Consider the following 16,982-nt stretch of genomic DNA (forward strand, 5'->3'; position numbering starts at 1 on the left):
TTTAAAGAAGAAATCGTTCAGTAGTCAGATGTCGTTACTATGTCCAACTAATTTCTTTAAAACAAGCGTTAAAGCAAATGGTCATTCCACTTGTATCCAGCTGACAAAACCCTTGTTACTTTCTCCGGGCCTCTTTAGTGAAGTGTTGTACGATTACTTCTACAAAAAGAGTAACGCATGTCTGGTCTGTACGTTGTAATCGGTGAAATGTTATTTGAAACCCTCCTTTTCTGAACTTCAGATTCTGAAGAACGGTATGACTAAATTCTCAAAACAAATGTAGTTTGCATGTACGACGACACAAACATTAATATGCTCAGCGCAATTGGAATGTCTAACTATGCTAAAAGTTTTGACGGCCAACAATTCGTTTTTAGTTAAACGCTAACTAAATTCATGCTAACTTTACAAATAGGGAATATCTAACTATTGACGATCTATACATATTCACTATTGACGATCCATAGTGACAATGGCAGTACAACGATTACGCTACTATCACGCTTGAGGAGCCACAAAGTACATATCGCTTGTCTATGTTTTTTCATCAGGCTTTGATCCATTAAAGGCAGTTATAAACTAAGCATCACCTAAAACTAAAACCTTATCTCTTACTTATTAGCACAAAATCAGTGCAATTAGGCATTAAACGAACCATTTCGCTCTTGCTGACGATTTACCTTTACAGCGAATCTGCTGCACGCCTAACCGATCTGTCTGTCTGACCGCTGCGATATGATAAACGTCTTGGCGTCAGCTTTTGCCTTTTTCCACAACTCTCGCTTTTTATTGGGCGCCGGGAAAATGTACAGTAGCGGTGTGTCGTCACAGTCTTCGGCGTTTCTGTTTTGATTGATCGCGCGACCGGCGTCACAATTGTTTCTTCGACTGTGAGTAAACAAGACGGGTGATTATTAGGATCCCGCAGTGATTTTCGACCATTGAATGAATGAAATGGTGTGCGCAGCGGGCGGGAAGTTGTTTTAGGCCACTTCAGCTCAACCTTTGTGCGTCAAATAAATTTTGTTACTCAAAGGTATGTTTACTCTTAGCAAAACACATTCGCTGTATTTCAGCAATATCCTATGGAATTTCGCTACTCTGAAACAAGGCCTTATATATACTCAATAGTTCAAGCTTTTTATAATAAACATTACCTTTTAGTAATCTTTGTTGGACAATGACATAACTCATAAAAAGTCAACCTTTAGATTTAACGGTCGTTTATGTTGCCTAGTCATAAATGGCCTGTCATAAATCATTCCAATTTCTACGGTTGCCAGCATGTACCTCTTTAAAGCCTAATCCCAGTAGAAAATGTCACAGCTCATTTATTTCTCAGGTCAATTGAACATGTGCAACATTTTCTAAAGAAATTTAAAGTTTCGTTTGTCATGCTGGTTTTGCAATCATCGTTTTAAAGCGTAAATTGTCACCAAGGATACATAAAAACAATGTCTGCAATTAATTGCAAAATACATACTAAGCAGTATAAACTTTGTTAGATGAAATGGACTTGGTCAAATGTTTTATTTTTTTTTATTTTCTATGTAACTGTGTTTTAAATATCTGACTTGCATCTTTGAAAATACTTCTTATTTAGTTAGACGTCCTTGTCGAACAGATGACTTAGCCCAATTCACTAAATTTTAATATTTACTGAAAAGAAAGAATAGCTTGTTTAACTCAGTTTTCTGTTATAAACAGTATAGTTTCACACATGATATTAGATAAAAATATTTATTTTTTGCACAAAGCTAAAAAATTTAGCAGCCCAATTAAAAAAAGGGTCGGACGTTGTTTTCGTCACCCAGGTAGAGGTGAAAGTACAATAATTTTATTACCGGATCAAAGAACAACACTTTAACGAAAAGCATGAAAGTCGTCACAAAGTTACATCAAACGGGACGTCTGAATTAAACAAGTGACCTTAGAAAACATGTTGTTATCATTATATGTCGTGCAAAAGTATGCAACTGAAATATTAGTTTAAATAAATACAAAGCGACGGCGGGATGGCCTAGCAACTTGCAATAGTAACTTGCAATAGAAATGTTCAACCTCTTTCAGTATAATTGACGAGATAGTTCTATCATATCATGAGACAAGGGTGAATGAAATCTGGAGATAGATGCTAGGGGTAAACAAAACTAAAAAAGTTTAAGAAGCACTGCAATATATTACAGTGTGTTTTTAAACTGTTGCGCCTTGTGTGATGGGATTAACATTTCGTAGCCATAGTTTTTGTCGGTAAATGTAGTTAAAATCGATTTCAAAGCCACCTTTCGTTAAGCGTCTACATTTTAATTGCAAAGATGTAAAATGTGAACTTGTTTGTATTACAATTCAGCTAAATAAAAATCATTCGACGGCCTCACTTGTCCAAGCTCTCTAGCCCCACCAATGTTTTATTACAAAGTAAGATATGCAACCACAGGGCAAGAGTTATACACAATTTTCGCATTCATTTTAATTTATGAATAGGTGTCAAAACGTCGTAACATGGCAGCAAGCTAGAACCGGAAATTCGTGTTCTAAGACAATCTGCTGATTTCACGCAGGAAAGCTAGTGCTCAGTTCCTGTGCAAACAACTCGGAAGGAAGTCCACCTCCCTGTGTTTGCTTGACAGCATCACGCCGCGAGACTGCAACTGATCAAGTCCAACTCAAACAACACTTTTAAAAGTGGAGAAATCGCGCCAACAAATTTGAAGTGCAGTGCGTGATAACTATTTTAAGCTTGACCAGAAATGTAGCACACTTAAATAACTCAATAATCACAAAAGTTGAATGTTTATTATTACTTTGAACAAGCCAATGCATAGATATCAAACGTAAGTCAAATAAGTTCGACAGAACGTATGTGGAAATAAAAACAAACACATCAAATAAAACAATATGGAGTTATCAATAAAATCAAAACTAAAATTTGCCACTTTTGCAACAATGCAAAATGGACACAGGTAGATCACAAGCACACAGAAAAGGTTCATACTCGAAACCATTCACCAGCGACTAACACTCGCTACAGTCTCAGTGCTTTTCAGGTAGTATTAGGGGCAATTTAACGGTTGTGGTAAAATAAATTGGCGAAGATACGAAGCATCGGCCGCAAATAGCATGCATTATTTTACCAACGAATTACACTGCTTGTAGGCAACGCTTGGCGAACAACACAGCAAGCGAAATCGCAAGACGACAACTGTTTGTCCTCGGAATAAATTAAAATCGAACACTGTACCGAAGTTGAATACGAAAATCTAGTGAAGAACAACTATACAATCAACATCAGAAAGATCTAACACAGTTAATATGGACAGAGCTGGTTTTAATCGTATACGTTTATTCAAACTTTTCTCGGACAATAATATAAAAATATCGATTTTTTGGTTGTATTATTATAATGCTAATTTGCGTTTATTCAAACTTTTCTCGGACAATAATATAAAAATATCAATTTTTGGTTGTATTATTATAATGCTAATTTGTAGAACAAAAGTTGTGTTAAAAATCGGTCCGAGTCAATTTGCTTCATATTTAATTAAAGGCGTCGTTAAATGCAATGCAGAATTTGCTTGCTTCGCTCATTACTAAATTAATAAAAAAAGTTTGAATTAATGTATACATTTAGTAAGTGAGAAAAACAAATAAAAAGGTCAACTTGGTTGCTTCTTATGCCGATTGACTTCTAGGCAAAACAGCCTGTGTCATTCACTAAAACATATTTTAAAAACGGGTTCAACTCTAAATAAGTTGGCCCGTGGTCTTTTTGCTCGTTTCGCATTAATTTAAAAGGAAAACTTAAGACGTGCAAAGATGTAGGAGGGTAGAGTGCGCAAAGTTATAATTTGGCGAGAAGTAGCTCGGCGTCTTGGTGGGCATCTCGGTCGTCTTTATTGCTGCAGGGCAACTTAAGGGCACTTTGAATCCACATCTTCGCATTGGAGTAGTCGCTCATCTCGTAATAACACTGAAATCACAAAAAACGATTTTCAACAAACGTTGTCTCTACAGTGCACCAAAACAACACAACCGTCCATATCATCATGAAAGTTGAATGACACTTGTTCATTTAGGTAAAGTGGTACATTGGATAAACACAAGCCCTATGTCTCTACTTCTAAAACAGCAGTGGCCAACCTGTTGCTTTCCAGACACCAATTTTTTCACTTTTTATTCAGATGTGTTACATTAACAATTGTTGCATGTTATTTTAAATGTCTGAAGTATCGACAGCGTGTTGCAAAAAACTTACTTTGGCTAGATAGTATTGATTTGACTTGTAAAATCCAGGCTGCACCTCCTCTGCTTTAAGGAAACACTCCAGAGCGTCTTGCACTGAGGCGGTTGGCGGGGACGCGAACAATGTGGCAGCCAATTTGCGCTCTATCCAAGTCAACATGTAAACTCCTGCAGATGTATAAACAAACTGTAAAAAGGATGTAACCAGCGAAAAATTTACGAAACCCAGCGAAAAAATTACGGTTATCAGCAAAAAACCTAATGCCTCTTAAATATATGGTAAAACATATCCCAATGTGTTGCAAAAAAGTAAGTTCATTTACTATTATGCAATTTTGTAAATGTTAGGTCGAGTTACTATATCGGAAAGGCGCATTTAATATTTAGACTAAAAAAGCGTTGCACTGCTGTTCAGCAGCTTCAAGAGTCACGCCGCACGTGGTAAAACGCACCCCAACACCATCTTCCTTTCATGAAATAGAGCGTCGGCTCGTTGTTGTCGAGTTCCAGTGCTCGGTCGATGTGCTCCTTCATCTCGTAGCCGAACTCGATTTTCTCCTTCGTCCCCACGAAGTCGGTACTCGCCCCGATGCTGATCGCGAACCTACAACACGGCAATGTTACAAGGAAGCTAATCGCGCCCTTGTGTCACACAATAACGCTGTCATGGTCGCATTGCTGAGTTCAGGGTTGCCGTCAAGTAAAAATTTTGGCCGAAAAAAAAAATACATTAGTTACCTTGTCTAATCCATAAAAATGAAAGTTAAAAAAAGGAGGGATCGAAAAACGAAAACGGGAATCTAAATCGGTAAATAAAAAACTTAATAAAAAAAACAATCTAAGAGTTTGACCATCGTTCAAAAATTTTCCCGTTTTTGAAAAAGTGTAGTACTACCTATTATTTCAAGTAATAAAGTTGCCGTAAGTATGCTGAAATTGAAACGACTTTAACAGAGGAGAATGAGCTGTCAGCACTTTATCGCCACAATAAGATTGAGTAAGTGAATACTGAACCAATAAACACAATAGACTCTACGAGGCAGATATACGAACTCAATCCATCAACTGCTAAAGCAATCCCGTTAAGCAATCGCACAGATCGGATTATAACGTCTTCTCTCAGTGACAAACCTTTAACCTTATTGTTATATTTGCATCCTAAATTAAACCTTTCTCCGTGAAGTAAATGTATTTTTGTTACTATTTACAAATCCGAAGGCAGCACAACGCACAACTGCAATTGCAAAACGAATATGCGACAACCCCCTAAATCAGTGTTTCGCAAACGTTTTTGGCTTGCGACACCCTAAAAAAATTATAAATAGTTCGCGGCACCCTTGCTCGTATTTTCTGATTTTTGGTTTCTTAAAATATGCATTAAGAAGTTATCAATAGAGCAAAAAAATGGAATCCTAACGAATTTAAAAATATTTCTCGGCCCCCTTAAGGTTTAAAATGGCAACCTAGGGTGCCGTGTCACCCCGATTAAGAACCACTGCCCTAAATACCCAACGGTTACCATCAGTGCGAGATAAGTTAGCAGTATCCAAAAAAACATCAAATAAACGTCTCGATTTACCATTTGTGGACCTCAGCCGATTCTTCGTTGAGCTCCAAGGCCTGTCTGGCACATTCCAGGGCGGTGGAGGCATGCAGGGACCTCTCCTCATACGCCTCTCTAGTGTCGTAAGCTGCGACGTGGGAGCGACTAAGACGCCACAACAGTTGCCACGAGTTCTTGTGCTGTGGACAGAACAACTGCTTTAAACACCGCACACAATACGGTTCGAAAAGCCACCCGAATTGCCATAAGTCGTCATTCCCGTTGTAAACTAAGTGGCAAGAAAGACACAGCGAAATGATTTAACAATATAGACCACATGCAATTTTTTAAGAAAAAGATCCTTGAACACAGCTCAGACCAATTTGGATGAAGTCTTTAAACGTTAAAAATTATAGGGTTGAGATTTCGCACTCGCCCGCTCGCAGAAAACGGCCTACACATTCAATAATCTGGTAAGCAATGGAGATCAGCCATACGAAAACTATGTTATTCCTACATCGTATAGAAAGGCCGTTAAATCGTTCGTTAAAAACAGTTAGGTAGGCAAAAATTAGTGTCGGCATTTTTGGCGCTGATTGGTAGACACTTCAAATTTTAACTCGATGTTAACTATAAATTAGGATATGATTTTTTTAAATCAAATATAGTCACTTGGGGTAAAAAAAATTTTTGCTAAAGTTGGGGTAAAAAAAAAACAATGTCATCACACCTAAAGTATATCTAATTTTTTTTTAATTTCTTTTTCAGGTAAAAAATACATTCTTGGCCCAACCAATAAGCCCTCAACCATTTTAATTTTTTTCCTTTGAGTGAAGTTATGCTAGTTCAAACAACAGTTGTTAAATTCGTATCTTGAAAAGTTTTGTAAGACCATTAGAAACGTTTGTGTAATTCCTATACAACCAAGTTTGTGGCAATGGCTTTTATTCTGTGTTGTGTCATAACATTGATCTATTAAACAAAAAATACCTTACTTTCCTAGCTGTTTTAGTTTTTTAGATATTTTGATGGCAATGGGGTAAAAAAAACAGTGTTTTTTATTAACCCAATGTAATGTTTTTTTACCCCATTACTTTATTTTGTAATTTTTAGGTTTAAAAAGTAAACTAAATATGCCTAACCAATATGTACCAATACCAAAGCTACATAATGAGGCTTATTTGTAGACCATGAGCTAAAAACACTAAGGTAGACACTAGACAACTAACAGACATGTACTTTGGGTAAAATAACCAAACTTTTTAGTTTTATTCAGAAAATTTAAAGCTATACACCAAAATGAATGAATACCAGGTAACATTAGTGCCAAAAGAAAGTGAAACATTTGAAGAAATTAATCAGTCATGAATAGGGACTTGAAATTTTATTCTGATACCGATAGCCGATATTTTCAACAAAGTGTATCGCGATCAAAATCAATACCACATGAAGGTAATATTATGCTCTAACAGGCAAAATAGATTAAATTGAAACTTCTGGGGTTATTTTCTTCAGGTTAATTGATTAAAATTTGCCTTAACAGTAGGAAAGTAATTAGCTTGAGATGTTTAACTTCTATAAATTTACCTTGGTAGAAAAAAATTATTTTTAGTAAACATAACAAGTGGCCCACAACAGAACCTAAACAAGCGCAGATCACAGAGGTAGACTTGAGCAATCATTTTAGACTTGTCCCGTAACATAGGGGAAAGATATGAATGTTTTTGTAATGATGAAGATTAAATAAAGACAACTTAGCAATTTCTTCATAAAAATTAAGAAAACGCTAATAATTTCAGGTTGTCCTCGGACTGGCCCACAAATCTAAAAACTCATGTTGTTGAGGTAATTTACTTCTCATGGGGCCTAGAAATACCACTGATGACCAGTGCTAACTGTTCAAAGGCACAGTTTTAAGTTACCAGGGAGAAATTAGTTGCTAAAAAATATTTTAAACAGGTGCAAATTCGGGGTACCATAATGTAAACATTAAAAATGTTTTTTTTTACTCAAATTCTCTTTCCATTAAAGGTATTCATGAAATTTGTGAGTTGTTGTGGCTTTGAAAGAGCATTTTTAGTCTATTTACTTCAAATAAAGTCAAACCTGCTTATATAAATTATTATAAAGGGTCCTAATGTACACTTGTTTTTTTTTACTCCGGCATTGTTTTTTTTTTGCCCTTTCATCAGGGTAAAAAAAAACAAAAGATTTTGTAAAATATTTTTTTTATTTTATAATAAAATTAAAAATCCTTAATGTGGTTGGAAAGGTAGACCCATAAGCTCAATCAGAATGAAAAATTACACTTTTGTTGCGAAAAACAAAAGCTAGGCAGACAAGTTAGCTCAAATTGTTTTTTTTTACCCCGCTTGACTATATATAATTAAAACTGCAATTCTTTCTCTATTTGCTGGGCAACTTATAAAGTCGTTTTTTAGTTTCCACAGATGTTCATTAACAATATTTTGTTAAATACACAATTGGATCACTTTAGCATGATAATACATAAACATTCTCATTGAATTCCTTTAAACAGTAAGTTAATGTAACACTGCACAACTCAGACAATTTGGATAAGTCAAAAAAAACACAGGGTTACTATTACGCAATCACACAGCATAAAAGTCAAAACCTGTAACCCAGACCGGACATGGTAATCTTACTTAAGAAATATTTTCATTTGTAACAATACAACTTTAAACCATTGATTCCCAAACCATTGTTTTTTTCCAAAAAAATGTTATTAGTTTATTGCAGAGAATTTAATTTTGTGTATATGTTGTTCTCAGTGTTTTATAGTGGCACAAAAGAGGGATTTGGGGTTTAAAATATGGTCATCAGCCCTATTTCTATTATACAATAATATTTGAATGAAAAAGTGAAACAATTATAATGGTGACATGTGACATTATACACACAATTGGTTCTCTGAAGCAAATGTCATTAACACAATTGCAAAACGGGTGATGTTGCTGATATTTTTAAATTTCTAGTTTTATACTGTTTGATTTTTTGATGTCAATATTTCCCTTAGCAAATAATCCATTGCAAACCTAATGAGTCAAGCTGTTCAAACTTAGATATCTATTAAATCTTAATTGCTGTCAACTTTTTTTTTAAGAATGTGCGAGTTCAACCACTTTAAATTTAACCCCAACAGTGTAGTAAATGAAAATGAAAATGTTTAAGCTTGGCAGCGATGTAGCCCACTTTTGGTAATACTATGGCCTGTGGCTTTTTGCGATGTATTCTAAGATTGCAAGTTTATTAGCCTGGTCCCAACTTGCTAAAACAGGTATATAAGTCTATTTCATATGTGTAATAACTAAGAGTAAATTAATTAGTTTAATATATTATATATAAGTGTTAGGTAATACTATCTAAAACCAAGAGTCACAATACTCTTGAAAATGCAAACATAAATGCACTCTTACATTTACATTAAGCTCATTATCTTGAAGTATGCGCATTGCTTCTTCTTTATCTTCATCTGTTCCTTCACTTAGAAGATCCACCTTGCTGCAAATTGCCTCTAATTCTTCAACAGACCCTGGATCAGGAGAAATTGCTCGATCTGGAGCATTTTCCAGATGATCAAGAGCAACACTGAACAAAAAAGTAAAAAATGATTATTCACAGCGTGAAATTAGAAATGTGGAGAAAATAAAGCAGAAAGATACAGAATGGCGCCCTGATAAAGAACCATTGTTGGAGCGCATTATGGCAAAATAATTATGGCCGAAATGCTGACTGTCAAAATCATAGGTGTCAAATGTAGGTCTGAATTTCTGGGAGGGCGTCAAAACGGCATCTGGAATTTGACTGGGTTACAAGGAAAAACTACTCCTGATAAGTCATAATGAAGGTTGCCCAATGTATTCCAGCAGTATGACAGTTTTAGATAGTGTGCAAAACTTTCCTGGATTATTACATGATGATTTATCAGCTACATAAGTTTAAGGCTGTTCGCACTGTCAGATATGCGAACCGGCACTAAAATCACAAAATACAAACTCGCGTTAATTAAACCTGATTCCAGTACTGCGAAAAACCTGATACCAGTACTTTGGTTGTAGTCCGGAGGCTGCCAATCATCATTCGCCTGAAGCGAATTGCACTTACATTAGCGGGTTGGCTAGTGCAAAGTTTAACTAACAGATAAATGCAAAAAATGTTTGTATTCTGTTTTGTTTGGCCCTAAAAAAAGTTGCCGACCCTACACATTTCGTCGCCTTAATACAGGACCCAGTGCATTTGTTTAGTGAACAACAATTTATTGTGATAAAGTTAGAAGAACCAATAGGCCAGTAAACAAGGTGAAAAACATAGGACAAATTGCAACAGAAGGTTTTTTTGTTGATTCATGATGAGAAAGGTGCCAGGAACTCCCAAAAAAAAGTCCCCGAAAATTAAACGTGTCTAACACGTCATAATGATGTCATCCATATTCCTTATAGGCTCAAAAGTTGTGCATGTCGTTACAATTACACCGTATCACCTTAAGGAGGTTCTGTGGAGCTGCTCCTAAATCTGTCATAATAGGCTTTAAAGTTCCATTGATATTTTTCCATCCCCAGTCCTCTGGATTGAGGGTAAACTCTCGATCTTTCCACTTTTGAACCTGAAGGTATGTGCGCATACTATGATATTTTATGGCAGCGGATGTAGGGGGCAAATTTTGAGGTTTAACACACTTTGTCGAATTCTTAACTGGTCTAATGTTTCACCGGTATCACCATTATAAAGATGAGCAACTGCTTTGCACCCGCTTTCAATGACATCGATTGAAGATGATGCAGATGAATGGAATGTGGAGGCACAATCACGGAACCCTTTGTTTTTCGTAAATCGAGTCAACCCTTTCGGTTTTTAAGAAACGTGAAGTTGTGTCCCATCCTAGTATTGCGTGTAGGAATAATACCCTCTGTGAGATTTCTTTTCCAAATTGACGCTTTACCTATGTGATATCCCAAGTTTTTGTGCTGGATGAGTTACTTTTTGGAGCAGGACAAAGGTACAACTTGTAGGGACTATCCTCATCTACCTCAACGTGATGAATTAAGAGAACTAGGGGATCTGTATCATCTCCAACTACAATTGTATTGGTTTCCTTAAATGACTGGACAGCGGCTTGAACAATGAGGACATCAGCGTCTTCTGTAGAATGAAGGACAGTACATTTGCTTTTAGTGAGAAATTTTTGCTTGTTTTTTAAATTTCTCAGAAACTCCACCTTCACATGTTACATAGCATGTCACCACGGAAGTCAACAGGTAGTCCGGTACTCCAGCATTTCAATGTGCTCTTCTTGCGTGAGTCAAAGATTTAGTTGACAGTGTCCCACATTCGTAACCATCGAAAACAACAAGAGCTGACTTATATTTAGTCATACATATTCGCAATACGTTTGACAAATTTCATCGTAAGTTTTGATTACTGGGATCCATGGTATTCTGTGAAGTAGGGCTCCTCCATCAAACACATATTGGACTGGTTCAAGGTCATTAGGATTTATAATCAACATTAACAGTTTTCGATTTTGTCCATAACGCATTTGCCAAAGTGGATTTGCATGCTTGCTGCATCACAAAAGGGGATTCAAAAAGGGTAGTCGGATAAGTACACAATTCAAACTTGAAACACTCTTTGAAAACATATTCATCCAAGTTTTTTGCAGCAATTACCAAACGTTGAAACAATAGATGTGGATTAATATGTATTTCATCACCTGACTTTGCTTTCAAAATGTTAACATCATTGTCAGCGTACGTTCCATTTGCAATGTTGCATAGCTAAGCTGTTGACATAAAAGGATTTTGTTCTCTAAAAAAAGAAATCAATTTGTTTGTATCGAGCGTATCGCGGTTCAGACGTGTGTTTGACAAATCCTTATGCTGTTCGTTGCTTATGTATTTGATACCAGTTGATTCTTGAAGAGTATTATTAAATTTTGCACATGTTGGCATTGATAAAAGCCATGTAATTCTTTGTTGCTCCGTCATTCAACGGCCTCTAGTCAAGCGACCAGTTGATTTTAGGCTTCTCATAAGAACTTGTTCACCAAGATCGGTCGAAAGTCCAGCCCAAACTTTATCATTTCTTCTGACCACGTGGAAACCATTTTTAAATTTCCTATAAATGGCCGGATGAGTTTCAGGGAGTTGCTTCATATCTTCCAAATATATTCTCAGGGGCTTAGTGTACAAGTTATGGCCATTCGCAGCCTGGTAGGGTAGCATATTTGATAGGCTCTGTAAGTGTAAACTCCAATTTCCAGTCCTTTCGCCTCAATAAATAATTGCAAGATTTCAACTAAATCAAGATATTGAAACCACAATTCAGCTGTTTTACATCCCAGACGTGTTTGACTTAAGCTTTTCATTCAGTTCAATTAGTTGTGCGTTGGTATCCAAGTTACCTTGTGATACTTGTTTTGCTATAACCATACTATATAGTACATGAAGATCTTGAAATATTGGTGAATTTGACTCATGTGATTCATTGATCGAATCGATGCTGCCTTCATTAGATTCTGTCAAATTAAACTTTAATATTTCACAAAATATTGTTGAGTAAAGTTCAGAGCTAACAAGTAAATGACCCCTAACCGCTCTCAAAACCGAATTTCCAGATAAAATGTGTTGAACAGCATTCTGTGAAAATATTTCTTCTAGGGCCTCGCTTAGACCAGTTTCACACATTAGTCGCCCAATGCATCCCATAAAACTCATTTGTGCGTGAAATCCTCCTCTTGTTAAAATTTGCTTTGTGGGGCTCTGCTTGAATAATCATCATGGCCTTCCAATAAAGTGGTTGGTCAAAAGTTATAATTGGAATAACTTTGTGTCGCTCGGCATTTTTACATATAAACACTAACATTGAATATATACAGGTTGGATCGCTTGGGTTTATGTCAATCATTGGTAAGAATATTTCCGAAGACTTTCCTGGGTGTTCAATTGTGTTTGAAAACACGTTTTGCATGGTGCCACCCCATATAGCTGTTAGTTAGGCCGTCTACATGTACAACAGCAAATGAACTAAACTTGTCTGGTGCCCAATATTATTTTTACCTAAAAAAAAAACAATATGATTTTTACCTCATTAAAAACACAATATGTTCGGTTTTATTACGCTGTATAATCTGGTTTACCTACTATTGTGTAACATTGCACAATATACTCCATCAAATTAGCAAACCAGTGTTTTTAGCTAAATTGCAATAGTTTTAAAAAGCACATTGTTACGCTTCCAATTGTTTTAAAAAGTACTAAACTTCAGTTTAGCCATTAAATGATTTTAAAAACTATTCGTGTTGTGGCCCAAGCAACATACTACTCCCTTGTCTAGAATGGTTGCAGTAAATTCACCACATGTTTATCCACTACACGTGGCCTCTAATTAAACTAATCAATTTGAAATACAGCTAAGAAGCTATTGCAAAATGATGTTCAATTACAAAACCTACTCAAAATCATCATCAGAAAAGTCATCATCAAAATCGCTGTAAGCAGTTTGGTAACTTCCATTGGTGCGAGTAGAACGATTTGTGTGAGTTGAACGACTTCGATGCACACTGCAAGTTAAACAATAAAGCAATAAATGTTATATTGAAAAAGTAGATTAAATTATTAAAAAATATTTGTGATAGATATTGAAAGAATAATTTTACGGTCTTGAATTAGTTTCACAAAAGTAGTAATATTAGTTTTATAAAACATACCAAAATACTTTCATATTGATAAATAATATGTCCAAGGAGGGCTTTTTTATGAAAAATAAAACTGGTGCCTCTTTAGTTTTGAGATCCCTAATTAATTTAAGAAATTTAAAAGAGTCTTTGGCAACAATAAAGTAACAATTACCGTTTACCACCAACTACATTTTGAAGACCACCAAGTTCTTTTCTTAGCTCTGTAACAGCTACTGAAAGGCTGTTCTGGAGAGTAGCAATTTCTCTTTTTAACTCAACAATTTGTTGCAGCAATTCTCCTTTTTGATCTCTTTTTTCAGAAAACTTTGGTGGCAGATATCTGTCAGAAATTGAAACAAAAACAACACAAACAACTGAAACAACAACCATAGCATGACATTTTGTTATTTTTTTTTAATATCTATTATTTATAACTTACCGCATTAGGGCGTAAGTTACCAGGCCGCCCCCAACAAAAATTGCCAAACCAAATCCAATATGCTTAAGATTGCTTTTATCTGAAACACTCATCACAGACGACATTGTTGCTGTTGTTTTTGCTGTGTTTTTAAAATATATTAAATTTCCATTATCTTGAGATTGCAGACAGTGCTAAATCAGATAAACAGACAATCTTAACAGAACACTTGTCACATTAACAAAGCTGTATAGTATCTACAAAAGAAAAGTTTGAAATTATTGATAAAGTTCAAAGCTTTTTGTAAAGCATTACAGCATAAAAGAAAAACAAGCAGCATAATCCACAAATAACTAGCGAATAGGACAAGCGGAAAATTAAACATACAATAAAGTATTACACTTAACAAAAACAATTTGAATAACACATGAATGTGACGGAGAATACAACATCATGAATTTTTGAATTTTCATGAAAAACAATGACATCCAAATTATCATACACATCAGTTATATATATACCCTTTCATGAAGAGCAAACTATTACATCATCTCTGAGTTATCTTGTTCATGTTCAAGTTTCTTTATTTCATCACGAAAGCTCTTAATATTTTCACGACTGAGCTTAAGGCGATCTCTAAGGTCTTTTATTTCAATTTGAATTTTTTGTTTTGCGTTAGTTAGTTGTTTTATTGTTTGCTTTTCGATTTCATCAAAGTCAGTTTCATGCTTGTGAGCCCCCAACGTTAACTGTCTTGTGTTAGTTAGGAGTGAATGCATCATTACGGAAGGATCCTGGAAAATCATTTCATCATAGTTTTCTGACACAACAGCCTTTTTCCCCAGCAATATGTTGTTCTCTGTTTGGAAGAGACGAAGTGGGTGGTATATAGATAATGGACGTTCACCAGTATCATGAAAAAAAACTTTAATAGCGACACCAAACTCGCCCCAACCCGTTTCAGTAACTTCATATGGAGGTTTTGTTACTACTCGGATTGGATTTGCATAACTTTCATGCAATTTAAATTGAATCTTTTTAATGTAAACAGACATGTCTTCATTGTGGTAAGGTTTTAAATAAACTGTCCAGGAGTGCGTATGTCCATCTTCTTCACGCTTTTTACCAAAATATCGTGCAGAATTTCCGTAAACAATTGGTTTAACAATACAGATACCCTTCATTCTGCCACCACTTTCTGTTACAAATTCACCACTTGGATTTCGAATCATTTTTTACTGTAAACAAATGGGAGCAGGACATTATGCCTAATGATATTGATAAGCTGATTTTGTTCTTTTATAAGTGATGAGAACTGAAACTATTGCTTTAAATAAGTTTCTAGAACAACCAAAAGCTAATTTATTTTAAAGTCACCATACGTCCAGATTTTCCAGGTCTGGAACTACATGCCCCGAATTTTGACTGTTCAATATATATAAATGGTAACTAGAATATAATCAATTATCTTATATAATTGTATAATTATGTAACCAGCCAAAAGTTTATTATACAAAACTCCACTCTTTAGAAAGCAACACAGAAAAACTTGCAACGAACTCTGCAGCTACGTAACTAAAATAATCACCCGCTGACCATTGAATTTGGTGAAACACTTTGTATGCGATTTCTATAATTTATAAACCGCTTACCATAATTTTATCTTGGATGACACAGTTAACACACGAAAAGTCACAGCATAGATAGATTGTGCCGTCGCATAATTAACAAACGACTAGTCGACTATTTTATTTTATATGTTTATGCGACTGCATGTATTTATATATCTGTTTATAAGTGATATTGGGACACCAGGGCTTCTTAAACCGAGGGGGCATAAAGACCTCGCAAGGGATAGGCGGATGTTTCACTGAGAAAAAGACCTAGTATATATATTGAGTATCAAGTTTTATGAAAACGATTTTTTTTTGTATTACTTTTTAGTTTGACTGACACATAATCTTGTTTAAATCACTTAATAGGCTTACAGTGTTTCTCAACCGTTTTCAGAAACATAACATGGTTTATACGGCAACACAAGTGCTGGGCAAAGGCGTAGCCAGGGTATGAAGCGCCTGGGGGCATACTATAAAATAGGCGCCCCTCCATGTTTTACCACATTTTCTATTACATTAACATAATATACATTACAAATTTTAGTAGAACATTGTATTTAAAGAAAAAGCAGCCTTATTTTGGAATTTGTAAGCCTCATATTGGCGTCCCTATACCTTGGCGCACGTGGACATACGTAGCCTTCTGTAATGTCACCATTTAGCCTAAGTTGTTTTCGTTGTCTCATGGTACTCTGTGGAATTATACTCTGTTCGGACATCCCGATTTAAATTTATCAGAATCTCTCACTTTATTTAACCCTGTGCCTCACTTTTTGTTAGCTTCTCGTAGGTTTTGATGTAAATTTCTTCCCAGTGTATAGTTATTGTTAATGTGCTCTTGCACGTTGTATAATATTGTGTCAATGGTTTTCTTCATTGGTAAGACTGCCGTCTGATTGTCGTTAAAACAATAATGAAAAAAATTGCCGCTGTCATTTAGCGAATCTTCCACCCGGTGTCGCACCGTGTAATTATCAGCTCGCCACTGTTGCACATCAAAAGAAGACTTCTTTCAAAAAGTGTAAAGTTTGGAAACCTACAGGCAGCACAGAAGACACAGTTAATTTTTGAAGGTGACGCTTCCTTACATACAATATCGCGACAGGCCTTATTTAAAGGCAAATTCCGTTATATAGAACAGGACTTTTACGAGTCAAGGTGCACCCAAAGAGATCGACCTGGGCAAAAGGCCGCATTGAATAGAACTCAACTTTGATTTTATTTAATAGATGGGGGTCACATCCCTAACTGACCAAATTACCTGGCCTGTCATCTAGCGGTAAATTATTTTTTAATAGGTTCTGTTAAACCTTCCACCAGGTGTCACATCCTGTACTATCATCTCAGTTTTGCCACTGTTGCACAGCAAACGGATTCTTCTTTTAAACAATGTAAAGCTTTGTAACTTATGAGCAATATGGAAGACACAAATAATTTTTGAAGGAGACTCTTCTTTAGGTACAAGAT

At 35.6% G+C, this 16,982-nt stretch overlaps 2 protein-coding genes across 2 annotated transcripts; both read right to left on the reverse strand.

The window, feature by feature from the left end:
• Nucleotides 1-2,780: 2,780 nt before the first annotated feature.
• Nucleotides 2,781-14,152, reverse strand: LOC146168353 (regulator of microtubule dynamics protein 2-like). Its single transcript, XM_083380395.1, has 8 exons — nucleotides 13,921-14,152; nucleotides 13,654-13,821; nucleotides 13,257-13,364; nucleotides 9,223-9,394; nucleotides 5,822-5,985; nucleotides 4,695-4,846; nucleotides 4,256-4,410; nucleotides 2,781-3,970 (listed from the first exon to the last, which is right to left on the reverse strand). The coding sequence occupies exons 1-8, from the start codon at nucleotides 14,022-14,024 to the stop codon at nucleotides 3,842-3,844; spliced, it is 1,152 nt and encodes a 383-aa protein (XP_083236521.1). The 5' UTR covers nucleotides 14,025-14,152; the 3' UTR covers nucleotides 2,781-3,841.
• A 3-nt stretch (nucleotides 14,153-14,155) lies between these two features.
• Nucleotides 14,156-15,431, reverse strand: LOC146168354 (YEATS domain-containing protein 4-like). The gene is made up of 2 exons (XM_083380396.1): nucleotides 14,957-15,431; nucleotides 14,156-14,794 (listed from the first exon to the last, which is right to left on the reverse strand). Exons 1-2 carry the CDS (start codon nucleotides 15,129-15,131, stop codon nucleotides 14,442-14,444), a joined length of 528 nt encoding a protein of 175 aa, XP_083236522.1. The 5' UTR covers nucleotides 15,132-15,431; the 3' UTR covers nucleotides 14,156-14,441.
• Nucleotides 15,432-16,982: the final 1,551 nt, after the last annotated feature.

The sequence above is a fragment of the Ascidiella aspersa genome, chromosome 1 (genome assembly GCF_963924565.1).
Source record: "Ascidiella aspersa chromosome 1, kaAscAspe10.2, whole genome shotgun sequence".
NCBI lineage: Eukaryota > Metazoa > Chordata > Ascidiacea > Phlebobranchia > Ascidiidae > Ascidiella > Ascidiella aspersa.

Bases quoted from the DNA above. Each gene is read 5' to 3' on its own strand.
- LOC146168354 (XM_083380396.1), bottom strand. From the start codon at position 15,131: ATGATTCGAAATCCAAGTGGTGAATTTGTAACAGAAAGTGGTGGCAGA. The intron at 14,795-14,956 runs ACATGTCTGTTT...GTGAACGTCCAT, and splicing joins AAAACCTTACCACAATGAAG to TATCTATATACCACCCACTT.
- LOC146168353 (XM_083380395.1), bottom strand. From the start codon at position 14,024: ATGTCGTCTGTGATGAGTGTTTCAGATAAAAGCAATCTTAAGCATATT. The intron at 9,395-13,256 runs GTAGGTTTTGTA...TTTTTTGTTCAG, and splicing joins TTTTCTGATGATGATTTTGA to TGTTGCTCTTGATCATCTGG. The intron at 5,986-9,222 runs GTAAGAGTGCAT...TTCTGTCCACAG, and splicing joins ATAATGAGCTTAATGTAAAT to CACAAGAACTCGTGGCAACT.